The 13,981-nt window shown below is 52.5% G+C and overlaps 2 protein-coding genes across 2 annotated transcripts; both read left to right on the top strand.

Annotated features, from left to right (window-relative positions):
* Nucleotides 1-683: 683 nt before the first annotated feature.
* BROUX77_007430 (uncharacterized protein) lies at nucleotides 684-2,531 on the top strand (the record flags this gene model as incomplete). Its single annotated transcript, XM_073752524.1, has 1 exon — nucleotides 684-2,531. The coding sequence occupies one exon, from the start codon at nucleotides 684-686 to the stop codon at nucleotides 2,529-2,531; it is 1,848 nt and encodes a 615-aa protein (XP_073601723.1).
* A 6,466-nt stretch (nucleotides 2,532-8,997) lies between these two features.
* On the top strand, nucleotides 8,998-11,982 carry BROUX77_007429 (uncharacterized protein; the record flags this gene model as incomplete). The annotated part of the gene is made up of 1 exon (XM_073752523.1): nucleotides 8,998-11,982. One exon carries the CDS (start codon nucleotides 8,998-9,000, stop codon nucleotides 11,980-11,982), a length of 2,985 nt encoding a protein of 994 aa, XP_073601722.1.
* Between the last annotated feature and the right edge of the window lie 1,999 nt (nucleotides 11,983-13,981).

Raw genomic sequence — 13,981 nt, 5'->3', positions numbered from 1 at the left:
AGACATACAGCCGACCATCACTGCAAATGCCCTACTAGCTTTCATCTCGACTGCGTTTGTGGCGCTGGCATTGCACCAGTGAATCTCATCCAACTCCATCCGCACTGTATGCAACACCCGCAACGACTTCACCTCAACAAGACCCAGCCGGCACCCTACCATTGAACCCCCCGGCCTACGCATGGATTTCCTGATTGGTCCAAGAACACTCTTCATCTCCCTTCTACAATCCTTCTCTCCATCACTGACTCTTTGTCTGCGACCCCTTGCTCCCATGGCTAGAATTCCCGACTAGGCCCCCCTGGAGTAGCTCGGGACTAGTCGATCTACAAAGTGTAATTTTATTGGAGAGGCATGGGAAATGTTAAAATGTTGGTTGTCTTGGCCGAAGAAACAGCAACGTGGGAGTAGTGGCCGACGATCAATACTTCCGGGAAAGTTGGAGAGACCGAGATGGCCTTGCCTGCCTTAAAAGGTGGCTCTGCCCTCATCTCCTAGTTGGGCTCAGATCACCATGCCACTTGACGATCTCATTCACTAGGACTTCCATCTGTTCCTCGACGAATTCGTTGTCTTTTCTTTGTTGGACTTGTCGAAATCCCGCCTCTTAGTGCTTCAGCAGCCCCGAGATTGCCTTCTGCTCTCTTCTATCCTTCTTTAGCAACACTCTATCCAAATCTGCCATGCGGATCCCATCTTTCTTGTTCGGCCTGTTGGCCGTCGGCTCTCCTGCAGCCAGTCTACCCAACCCTGCAACCCCAAATCCCGTTGAGGCTATCAACGCCCTCAAGCGCGATGGTGCCTTTGACTCTCAAAGCGCCATGGACAGCCACAAGGCAACAAACGCCGCTGTAGAGGCCATGGTCGCCCAGCACAAGCGCGAAATCGCTGCCGGAGTTCCTCTGCATGCGCGTGGCCTACCTACCGCCCAGCTAGGAAGCAATTCCACCGTATACGGCCGCATCCTTGGCTCGACCGAGACTTTTGCCGGCATCCCCTTTGCCCAACCTCCAGTGGGCGACCTGCGTCTCCGTGCTCCGCGTGCCATTGAGACCTATAAGTCGACCATTGACGCTGCTGGCATCGCAGCTGCTTGTCCGCAGCTATACGTTAGCCTTCAAAGCAACACCAGTGCCATCCTTGATGCGCTCGGTAATATTCTGACACTGCCTTTTCTGCAGCCCATTAATGGCCAAGAGGATTGCCTAACAGTCACAGTGCACCGCCCCGCCGGCGTTGCCGCTGATGCCAAGCTGCCGGTGCTGTTCTGGATCTATGGTGGTGCGTTCCAACTGGGTGCCACCAACACATATGAAGCTGCACCTCTGATTTCTGCCGCGCTGGGTTTCGATATGCCTATGCTCGTGGTTATGCCCAACTACCGCGTTGGTGGCTTTGGTTTCCTTCCTGGAGCCGAAGTCAAAAAGGCGGGTGTGGGAAACCTAGGTCTGCTTGACCAGCGTCTAGCTTTGCAGTGGGTGGCGGATAACATCGCCAGCTTTGGCGGTGACCCGGACAAGGTGACCATCTGGGGCGAGTCCTCTGGTGCCATTTCCGTGTTCGACCAGATGGCGCTATACGACGGCGACGCGACATACAACGACAAGCCTCTCTTCCGCGGTGCCATTATGAACTCGGGTTCGATCACTCCCGTTGAGGATATTGACTCGGCCAAGGCCCAACGCGTCTACGACCAGGTAGTGCGTGAGGCTGGTTGCGCAAGCAATCCCGATACCCTCCAATGTCTGCGTGAGGTTGACTACGAGACGCTGTTGCGCGCCACAAACTCCCTTCCGGGCGCTCTATCTTACAGTAGTGTGGCTTTGCCATACTTGCCGCGTCCCGATGGCGTAGCTCTGACGGCTACGCCCGACACGCTGCTGGCCGAGGGCAAGTATGCCGCTGTCCCCATGATCATCGGTGACCAAGAAGACGAGGGTACGCTATTCTCGCTGATGACTGGCAACATCAAGACCAATGCCGACATTGCAACATACCTCACAACTTATCTGTTCCAGCTGATGAAGCCCGACGAGATCCGCCCGCTCGTGGACCTCTACGGCTCCAAGGGCTCGGATGGCTCTCCCTTCAACACCAGCATCTTCAACCAGTTATACCCGGGCTTTAAGAGGCTGGCGGCCATTCTGGGCGACTTGGTGTTCACACTAGCGCGGCGCGTGTTCCTTGGCGGTGCGCTTGCAGTTAACCCAGACGTGCCGTCGTGGAGCTACCTGAGCAGCTACTTTTACGGCACGCCGATTCTCGGCACGTTCCACGCCTCTGATATTTTGGCCATGTGGTACGGCATCCCCGGAGGCAATGTAATTGATAGCATGCGCCGATACTACGTCAACTTTGTCTACCACCTCGACCCCAACGGTGGCGCTTCCGATCAGCAGGAGTGGCCGCAGTGGGGCCAGGCGCGCAAGCTGATGCATTTCCAGAACCCAAAGAATAACATTATCGATGACAACTTCCGCAGCGCGGCGTTTGACTGGATTAACCAGCATGTCAGCGGCCTGCGTGTGTGAGTTGGGGAGGTCATGTATGACCAAGTAATGATATTAATGATGGGTTGGGACTCGGATTGGATATAGCCTTGGTGGCTTTGGGGCTTCGTTTCTTGGGAGAGGGCTCTGGTGGGTCGGCGTTTTGATAACGAGCTTGAAGTTTTAGCAGCAACTAATGTGTAATAAGTGTGCAATTATGAAGCTAAATGATCACATTGATGAACAATGGCGTTTTAGTGTGGGAAGTGTATCTGTTCAATGCCAGAGAAGCGTGCGGCTCCGTGTGAGATTCTTAGGGTTGTCCTAGGGTATACCATACGACGACTATCCAATGTTACACGATAGCGACACCACGAACATTCCATAAGTGTTCTGCAAGTCTTGTTCATTCATGTTTTCCCACAATCAGCCTCGCTTATTTCTTGTGCCAACTGAAAGCCACATGTGCATAATCCCTGGGAAATGCCTGGGCCGAGTAACAGCAAAAGGACTCGTCAAGAAATGACCTATCAATGCCAACATGCCGATAAGCCTTGCATCTTCCAGCATCGGTAGCATGTACAGTACTGTAAGATCGGTGTGTGCAGCCAACGGCTCATCCAAAACACTCGGAAATCCAGGCGCGAAACAGCCCACCTGCTTGATCGCGAGCCACGACAGGCTCTGGCACACGATGCCGACTTCTCTTGCATGCGATTCGCTGGTTTCCGTAACCATGGGGCGGCGACCGGAGGATGTTACAGAGATAGTGGAAAGGGAGAGTGGCGTACGTGGGACAAGGCTGGACCATAGGAGGAGGAGATAGAATGGAACACGGGCAGGGAATGGTGCTGTTGGCGAGCAGGTGCATATTTATGCGGCAGCTAGCCAACAGTTACCGGGTAGAGCGAGTGCGAGGGGAGTGTATCCAAGGATGCACAGCATAACTTGAGCAGGACAGACAGTGGTTAGCAAGTGGTTGTTCAGTAGCATGCGAGAACTTGTTGTAAGCCCTCGCCGGATGGGAAAAGTGCAGTCTTGCGGAAGTTTATTTGATGCATCAAAGTTGGGCTGCATGTGAATGTATACATTGGAGTTCACCCAGGGCTACCATACAAAATGACAAAATAGTAATGCAATGGCATCCATCACAGCGGACATCCCGTGGTCTCTCAGAATGCTGGCTGCAAAGGTCTCGTGGACATGCCATTTTAAGCAGATCGTTGCAGTCGGAGTCACGAATATCTGATCATGTTACATAGACATGTATGTATATAGGTATAAGTAGCCATCCTTGGTGAGAATTATACGATTTAGAACAGAGTGTCTAGACACTCTGGCGCTCGACGTGTCCTGACGAATATGCCGGCTCACGACGTCCTTTTTTGTTTTTGTCATGAAGGAATGATCTACCTGTCCGGAGTTTCAATGGCCGGCAGGCTTGGCGGACAGGCGCAGGGGATGAAATAGGGGCATAGTTAATATCAGCTGTGTGCTACTCCCCTGCACTCAGCTTCTCGCCTGATTGCCGTTTCCATGCTGCTCATTTACTCACGCTCATGATCTCATCTACAGGTGAAGCAGATATTGGCCAATAATTGGCCGAAGGTCTTTGCATAGATGGATAATTGCTTGAACCAGTTAAAGCAGGTAGTTAGTTATGCACTATATATATACAGATGCCGCTTTATGTCCATGCTGGCTAGCTTGTCGTTGCATCAAGAACCATAACAGGTTTTTCACAAGCTATATCAGGCTGGTCCTTATGCCCCTTCTGCTAGGCTTCGCCTGTTTAACCCCGCCGAGAAAAGATGCAGTGCACTGACGTCGGATAAGGAGTACCGAGGGGATGCGCTGGTGAGAGACACATTGATGGCCGGCACGCATGTATTCACGGCTTTACACCTGTGTAAAGACGCAAAGGAGTAACTGTGTAGTCAATCAGTCTGACCAGAGGCAGCCAGGCGGGAAAAGGCTAGAGCACCAGTACTCCCGCCCGCGACAAGCCCGACGATCTTGTTCTCTTGCCCGCGTCACCGTATTTGGTTAATGTCCGGATGATTTGCGACGTGGATATGGACGGAATAAAAGAGGCGGAGAAGAGACGAGAGGAGAGGAGAGCAACAGGGGAAGCCAGGGCCTTGTCCATTCAACTTATGGTTATTAGCAAAGGGGAGGTGAGGTCGCCTGTTGTGGTGCAAGTTACAGGGCCTAAACCCCCGGCTAAAGTCCCCCGGGGTTACAGTGCAACCCCCTAAAATGCAGGTGGCATGGCGCCCCGGGCTCCACTGCTTAAACCCTGAGACCCTGAATGCATTACAACAGCTCGCAACAAGAGCAGATTGGCCAACGCCCTGAAATCTTCAAGGCCTGGGAAAAGGCCCATGTCGGATTTGTGGTTGTGGCTCGTGGTCAGCTGGTCTGGGGCAGTCTGCTCGCAGAGCCGTTGCGTTCTGGACGGTGTCACGGCACGACGGTTGTGGGTTTGGGGCCAGAGGCTTCGTGGATACTGGCAGAGAGTGCCCGGGCTCTTCGGGACATTGAACAACGGCCGAGGACAACAGCGACGTGCGAATAGACGAGCAAGACATGAACAGAAAGACAGTGGGGTTATAGGCCGGCATATGCAGAAAAAAAGGGAGAGAAAACGAGAAGACAACTGTGTAAGTGGGCAGCAAGTCTCAATTATTTCTTCACGGCAACAATAATGATGCAATGCACTCGCCGAGAGCTGAAAGCAATAAGCGCGTAGGGTTGCAATATTTACTAACCCTAAGAGGACTAGAAGGTGAGATGTCTCAGCTCACGGCCAGCCAAGACACGATCGGCAAATCGTCAGCAACACGTTTTCCGCGCAGGTCTTTTCTGCTCGGCGGCGTTCCTTGAGTGCTTCCAAGGCACGCAGCGAAGGCGAGAATCCAGACTTTTAGGGGCGAGGAAGCTGGCTATCCCTTGGGAGTGGTTTCTTTTGTTCTTCCCCGTTCTCAGGCTAGCGGCGGTGTTTCATGAGGCCCAAACTGGTGATGATGTTCGGGGGGAAGTGCAGAATTGGCCACGACGAGGACACTTAGCTTGAAGAAGCCAAGATTTCAACGAGGCTTGACAGAAAAAATCATACACGAAGCGAGAAGGAGGCGGAGGGGGAGCCATCAGCAAAAAAGGAAGAGGAGAGGGGCAAAGAACCTTGCGGGGAGAAGCAGGAGACGGAGGAAAATTGGCTGCGGTGCACTTTTGGTTTCCTGTCACTCTTGGATTGACCAGTATTTTGTTTTTCTTTTTTTTTTCCCTCGAGGACGTGTGCATGCACAGGGAGCACAAGTCTCCACGGCCGAGTCAAGACACCAGCCAGAAGAGGACTGTAAATATGTAAGTAAGCTGAGAGCAAGACAAGCAAGGGGAGAGCGAGAAAGACAGACAGAGAGAGAGACAGGATTCAGGGTCCCATCCTTCTTGCTACGGCCAGACAATAAAAGACCAATAAATAGCTGGAGCGAGGCCGGGGTCCCTAAAAGCCAAAAGACCAGAGCTGAGAGCGTCTGTCGAAAGCAGGCTCTGGCTTGGTGGTTTCTTGCCCGTGCTGCTTTTGTGGGGGAGATCAGTATCTAGAGTGGGCTGTTTTGTCGATCAAGTCCGAGCTTGACAGAACGCTTTGCAGATATAAGGACGGACTTGGGAAGCTGTGATTTTGTGTTCTCGAGAACACGTTGGTGTGATCTGGCCGTGGTTCACGGGAGCCCCCAGGCACAGACAGGCACAAGTACTCGGAGCTGGGTTCCTGTGATGAGATCAAGCAGGCGTGATCAAAGGCCACGCACGGGACTGTGAAGCCTCGTCTAAGCCGCCAGAGACAAGACAAGACAAGAGAAGAAACACGCAAAAAAAACAGGAAATGAGCACACAGCTGTGCATCATGATCTACAAGGCGGCTATGAATCCTTCCGTGGAGGCCAGATGGAGGTATATGGGCCGTGAGTTATGCGTGCATTTTTATTCCCTTTGTGAGCGGATTTGGAGCCAGTTTGTTCATATTTCTTCCCCTGCGTCTTCCTATGGCATCCGCCGGCCGGGATTGTCAAGGCTCGCTTGTTCGGACCAGGGCGAGGGCCGGGCCAAGGCGGGTGCAAAAGGCTATAAGAACAGACGTTTGTGTGTGAGAGAGAGAGAATGTGTGGGTGTGCTGTGAATTTGGATACACAAGCACATGTTTATGAACGTAGATAACTAATCCAAATACTCGGCCTGGTATTTGGGAGGCTTTTGGTGGGATTGCGTGGGGTGGGCGGAGGGAAATGTAGAAGAGGGATCTGCATGCACATTGCTTTGTTTGAAAAGGCGTCGTGTATGTAAGTTTTTTTATTTATTTTTTTACGGCCTCTGCAAGTCCTCCTTTTCCAGGGAGGAAGAAGGAAAAAAGAAAAAAAAAAGAAAAGAAACCCCCATCGGCCAAGTCACAGAATGCCCGCCCTTTCATCTGCCCTCTTCGGTGTTGTTTGTTTCTTATACAACTAACTACCACAAGTCATGCCGTGCCACACTCGGACAACCCAACCACTTGTGCCTTGTAATCCAAAGCCAAATCCCGTCCAAGCTTCTCTGTAGTTCTTAGTTAGCCGACTATTGATTGGTCTCTCTAGACCCAAGTACACACACAGTGCTCATATCTCTTGTGCAACACCAGCCCAGAAGAAGCGCTCCCCAGCAAGAGGAAACGCCGGCCACTCCGCGAGCAACGCCCCAAACACACTTCCCGATTGGATTCTAGCTTCACCAATGACTGGCTAAAAAGGCCCTGCCGGTGGCCATCCTCAAACAAAGGGCCCGCCGTGGAGACACGGCTTTCAAGGCCGGTGCCGTTTTGACTATACCAGGGCGGGGCTGCTATTGGTGGACACGACCCCGGCTGGTACATCTATACATCCATCCTCCAGGTCTACGACACAAGTAACTTCTGCAGTGGATGTCAGTGTTGTTCCGTCCATAGTTATTAGCGCACTCTCTGCCAGTGCCGTATGTAAATGCCTCGTCTGTCCTATGGTGACAGGGGCCCCGTGGCCATAAGATGGATATAATTGCCACTCTGCGGAATAACTACATATTCACTAATTATTCACAACTGCTTGTGCTTGTACCGTGCACGGCCTCAACTGGCACATTGGTGATCCTGGACGACGTTACTTTGTGAATTGTGACAGCGTCAAGCTCGAAAGTCCAATTCAATCTAACCGCAGACCCTCGGGCAAATGTAAACAATGGCCAGCCAGAATGTGACTGCCGGCAACAGTGCCTGTTTGGCCTGACCCAAGCAAGACACATCGTTGGCCTGTCTTGAATAGCTGCTCGCCGTCTCTGTCTTGCTGTGGCCGCCAGGCGGCTTGGTGTGTCGCGCTCGACTGGGCTGGGACTGTGTCGGCATGCAAAAGCAAATACTGCCATGGCCCAGGTGCCCTCTCGTCTTGTGCTCCGCCGCCATCTTGGACTTGCTTTTGCCTTGCTTTTATGCATTTTCCCTCCTGACTGTGTTTTACCATGTCCAGGACTTTGCTGCTGTTGTTTTTCTTGCTGCCCCAGCCCGAGCTCCCCCTGTCTATACACGCCTGCCCCTGCCTCCCACCTCCCAGAATCCCTGGCCCCTTGGCTTTCTGACTGGATCTTGGCCTGTGGTCTTGGTATCACCCTCACTTTTGCTTTTACTTTGTTTTTGTCTTTGTGAGCCGATCCCAGTGGGTGGTCGTTGATGGATCCCTAGTGCTTTGTACTTCGTACTTGGTAGCTACTCCGTGCGTGTGCCTGTGGTCTGCTCGGGTTGTGGCAGCTGCAATATCAAATCGAGCTGTTGCCCAGGCTGGCCCGCTCCTGCCTCGTCTTTGCTTTTTATCGCAATTTATCTGCTTTCTTTTCCCTACCTACCTCCATGCCTACCTGCCTGAGCTTCTGCTCTTCTGTAAACGGTAAAAGGCAGTCTCCCTTGATCGCTCTTTCACTTTACATATCAACACGCCCGCCCACCTGCCCTTTGCATTCTGCTCCGCCGAACCCTCTGCTGGAAGTTTCCTGTCGTACATCTTGCTCCTTCCCTCTCCCTTTTCCGTCGTTCTTTCCTTCTCAAAGCCCAGCGTGTCTTGAAAACTCTGCCGCCGCAGGGCTTCCCTTTCCGTTTCCGCCTGAACTCCTCTTTGTTCTTTGTTCGACTCTCCCTTCAGACGCCATCTGCTGCTCTCCCTTGCGCCGCCGTCTGCATCACGTCTGCCACCGAATCTTCACAAGAGAGTCATTGTCGTTGACTACGCCAAAAGGTAATACTACAGCTCGCTCACCGCGGCCGTCTGTGCGAGCCGCAGAGCTCCAATACTACAAGCACCTGTGCTCGGGTGCCCAAAGCGTCTGAACAGATGGAGACGAGGCGATGGCATTGACACTGACGTTTAAACATGCATAGATAGAAAGCTCGCCTTTGTTTTAGACTCAATCCGCACCTCCTGCTTGGACCACATCCCGCCCTGATTTTGCCATGGCTCGCAAGGCCTCCACTATCGACCACGACCTGCTGGAAAAGGGCAGCATCGTTGTCTTCGAGGGACCCTCCGAGGTCGTCTGCACCCAGCTGCGTCTGCTGCCGGCATCACCGCACATTCTTGTCCTGCCCGGCATCCAAAATTACCTGCCGGACCACCTCGAGACGACCAGCCTTGACTGCCGGTCATACGTCCGCCACATTCACAATGCTGCCGCCGCCCGCCACGATGCCGCTGTCGACTTTATCCGTGCTGGCTCACCAGATGCCAAACGCCTCGTATTTCTCAACGGAGGCACTGCCCGTGGCTATGCCATGTGCATCCAGTTCATCTCAGACCGCCAGGCCCACGGAAGCATATCAATGGCCGAGAATCACTTCAAAGCCCTTGTCAGTGGCCGCACATCCACTTCAAACTCCGACTCACCAGAGCCCACGCTGGACGATGATTGCTTTGGGTCAACTTTTGAAGAGCGCATGGTCAACGTGATGCGTGCTGCCGAGGCATTGGACGAGAAAACCTCAGATTTGCAATCCGAGCCCTACTCTGCCTGTTCGATTCGCCCGCGGAGTATGAGTCTTCCGGTCTACGGATTCACCGACCGGTTTGGTGACCTTGCTGCCTTCTACATGTTTGGAAGTCCTTTGAACGAGGTGGAAATCCAGGAGGCTGACGAGGCCACCCGAGAACTCTTCTCTCGTGTTACTTCGGTGTTTGCAAGCGCCTCTGACAACAACCCGCCTCGCTATGAACGCCCCGTTTCTCCCACTGAGACTGTGTCTAGTGACCGCAGCTCATGTAGAGATTCGTGCGTTTCTCCCACCACACCGTATCCACCCCGTCGGAAGCAGCCCGTTGACAACAAGCTGGTTGAGGCATGGGCCTCTGATCTTCGCGTCCTTCTTCCTATCCCCGTAAAGCCCCCTCAGCGCACGCGCTCTTTGCAGTTCAAGCCTGTAAAAAAGACTCCCAAGACCAAAGCCCTTCCTACCACTCCGCCGTCCAAGGGTGAATTGCTCTCGACAACTAGAGTCCCGAATGATGGCCGGCCCATCTCATGCATTGACATGCCGCATCACAAGGATATTCACAGCCAAGAGCCGCACTCGCTTTCACCACCCAAGTTTCACAAGTGCTTCAAGTCTCCCTTTGGCCAAGACGAAAAGCAAACTACTCTGATGGAGCGTCGGGAAATTCGACGGGAGTCTATGCGGAGGGAGTCCATGAGACGAGAGTCTATTCGCAGAGCTTCGGCAGCTGCGGCGGCTGCCGCCGCCGCTGCTGCTGCGCCTCTAAATCTATTGCCTTTCACGGAGGACATGGTTGTGTTCTTCCGTGATGAGACTCATGACAGCCTACTGGAACGGGTAGTTAGCAACTTTCAAAACGGCATATTTCCGTGTGCTGCGCCTAAACCAGCAGATTACCGCCGGCCTTCAGTGCCTCGAGTTGTCATCTCAAGACCAGCTTCGTGTGTTATTCCGCCGCCACCGCCGATGCCGTTTCTCTTGAATGATGGTGTTCGTCGGGCTAGCTCTCCACAGACACGAATATTCAAGGACGACTACGAGTTTGGTGACAGGCTCGAGAAACCAGCGAACCAGGACAAAGTCGTCGGCACTATACTGCCCATCAGTGACGAGCACCTCCTGTCTTCCTTCCCTCCTACACCAGCTCACACTCCCCCAATTGGCCCCTTACCCGAGAACCTAAGTGCTCGCTTCCACGTTCTCCCCATCTCCCACATAACAACGGCTGTCGGTGTTCAGAACTCCTTGCGTGCGATTTTAGACAAGCAGTTCCCCCGCTCCGAGGTTGGCTACCAACAATTCTGCCCCATGCTGCCTGAACTCAATGGTCTTTGGAAGCCAGTGTTTAGAGAATCTGTCAGCTCCACCGGTCGTCGGGAACGGCGGAAGGTCGACTTTATCCTAGCCTTGGGTGCTCAGAATGGTGTCGACAAGGGCTTTTCTGGTAGCGTCTCACGCAAGTTGGAACAGCTGGGAACCAAGCCCTCTGGCGAGTCTCGCAGTGGCAGACTAGATCTACGCTACTTGATCGTAAATGCTATGCAGGCCTTTACCTCGCAGCGCCTGATGTACCAGACAGAGGATAACCCGTTTACTAATCCCTATCTCCTGGCGTCTCTTGTCATTCCTCATCTGGAAACCTTCCTGGCCGCCCACACTCACATCCGCTACCTGCTTCTGGACTACCCGCCGGATCACCTCTCTACAATTCTCTCTATTCAAAAGCTCATTGGCTCTGACATTATGAAGGTTGCCCAAATCTTCGATGCCAACGGCCCTGACAAAACCCCATTCAACCCTTTGCCCTGCCGCCCGCCCTCCCCCACTGCCACCTCCGCGTACTCTTCTTTTACCCCTTCGGGTGACCAGCCCACGCTCAGCCGCGCCAACCTTCTCCTATCGTCGGCGGCCACACCTTCCGAGACAGACAGCTTCCTGCGCGCTGTATCGTCAGTTCTCATCAGCATATCTGACTTTTATGACAACAGTGCCGCCTTAGCTGCTGCCGCCGCGGCTGCAGCAGCAGCGGCAGCAGTCTCAGAGGATGAAATGTTCTGCCCGCCACTATCCCCAGCCGGTCGCACACCCATCAAGGGTCCCTTTTCACCCTTCCCACGCCGTGGCTCCGCGCAATCCACACACTATCTTCCGCCAACGCCGATATCCAGTGCACGCGGCGGTGGCTTCAAGCTGTCGCGGCCACCCAAGGGCCGCGGCTTCATGTCGCGCAACGTGTCTCCGGCGTCGTCAAAGCTGGCCGACATGGTGCCCGATGTAGTTGTGGCTGACACCAGTGTGGAAATCAACGTGTCGGACTGGGACGACTTTGACCTCGATGATGATCTTGAGCTTGAAGCTGATGAGCGCCGGTTCATGCCCATGTTTATGCGCAGACGGCCGTCACGTCTGATGGGGAATAACAAGGCGATGCGGTTCCTGGGTCTAGCATAGACTAGGGCGGTATGGACTTTGCTCCTCTCTTTCTCTCTTATGCAACTATTCTTTTCTTTTCTTCCCTACTCTTTTTTACTTTCCCATTGTCTCTTTGCTACGTCTCGTCACGGGTCTTTGGATTCCGATCCCTATGATGTTTAGAGTGGATCTCCTGCTTTGACCCTTCGTCTCTCTTTTTATTTTCCTTGTGTTTTCCCTTTTTTTTGTTTTGTTTTTACGGATATACCAGGACACTAGCTCTTCGTCACCTCCTCTGTTTCTTTTTGTTACATTCTTTTTCTTTTTCCTCTCCCTTTTGTCTCCTGCTCATTTCCTATGTTCATGTGAGCCCTCTCAACACTCTAGCTCTACTTCTTTTTTCTTTCTCCATGTATTTAGCACATGCAAGACCTGCTGCACTCCAGTCTTTTTTTTCTTTTCTACACCAATGATAGTAACTACATGTCTTTCTCTATCAAAGCGTTTCAAGATGAACAAAAAGTATAACCTTGAAAAAAAAAGATGAAAAAAACCACTGAATAACAAACAACACGCTGATTATTCTTCATGCTGATCATCTTGATTGTCTCTGTTGCAAAATATGTCTTGTTCTAAAAGCCGTAGATGTCAGTGTAAGTTTTTTTTTTTGGCGTACTAGCCCTAGGTAACGAATAACCCTACTTTGTGATTCTCAACCCTCATACCATCTGACATCCAGACCTGTCAATAGTCCTTGAGGGCACAACTACAAACTACGCGGGTATGACTTTGGTTTACGGGCTACACTTTAGCTACCAGAAGACACAGAGTACAAGGGGCAAAGACAGAGAGAGAGAGAGACCGAAGTGATCAATAAAAAACAACAAAAATAAACATCAATAGAAGAGAGAAAAAGAAAAGCCAAAGAGAGGAAGAAGACGTTGGTTGATGAAAGAAAAAAAAAAGGAACGAAGCACAAGCAAGTAAAGCGAGAGCAAACAGCAAGACAAACAACGACAGTGGTGGGTGCGGGGGAGAGAAAAAAAAGAAAACCAAGAAGAGACACAGACATCAAGAGGATAAGAGACCCCGTTATGGCCGCTTTCTAGCCTCTCGGCGCAGAGCGCGTGCGCGTGTGTGTAAGAGGAGTGTGGGAGGAGGGGAGTCAGTCAGGTAAGGCGGCGGGGATGGAAGGGAGAGAGAGAGAGAGAGAGAGAGAGAGAGAGAGAGACGAAGAAAAAAAAAAAAGGATGTAGAAGCAGCGAGAGAAAGAGAGGCAAAGCAAGAATCAAAAAAAAAAACCAAAAAAGGGACACAAATTATTAAGACTTGACATTCAGCAGCAAGGGCCGCTGGACGAGGTGTTCACGCCGTGACCAGGACCAACTTGCACACTAGGCTTGGTGTTACTGGCTGTCGAGGCACCCATGCGTTCCTTGATTTGACTGGCCATGGTCATGAAGGCTTGCTCGACATTGCTGGCGTCCTTGGCCGAGGTCTCGAGGAAGGGGATTCCTAGACTGTCGGCAAACTCCTTGGCCACCTCGTACTTGACCACCTTCTTGTCCGTCATATCGCTCTTGTTGCCGACCAGCAGCTTGTTGACACCCTCGGTGGCGTAGCGGTCAATTTCCTGCAGCCATTGCTTGACATTGTTGAACGAGTCCTCGTCGGTGACGTCGTAGACGACGCAGATGCCGTGGGCACCACGGTAGTACGAGGAGGTGATGGTTCTGAAGCGCTCCTGGCCAGCCGTGTCCCACTGTGTACGTAGGTGGTTAGATCAGGAAGAGACGGGGAGAGGTGGAGACTGGGGGAGACTCACAATCTGGAGCTTGACGGTCTTGCCGTCCTGCTCTACGGTGCGGATTTTCTACAAGGGGGCTGTGGTTAGCGCGCTGCAAGTACGAGGAGGGGATGGTAGAAGAGACATACAAAGTCAACACCGATGGTGGAAATGTACGACTCGGTGTAGGTATCATCGGCAAAACGCAGCAGCAGGCAAGACTTTCCAACACCGGAGTCGCCGATAAGCAGC

The sequence above is a fragment of the Berkeleyomyces rouxiae genome (assembly GCF_048999995.1).
Source record: "Berkeleyomyces rouxiae strain 22BRR77 chromosome Unknown BrBRR77_ptg000012l, whole genome shotgun sequence".
Lineage (NCBI taxonomy): Eukaryota > Fungi > Ascomycota > Sordariomycetes > Microascales > Ceratocystidaceae > Berkeleyomyces > Berkeleyomyces rouxiae.
This window is presented reverse-complemented; position numbering and strand designations above follow the sequence as displayed.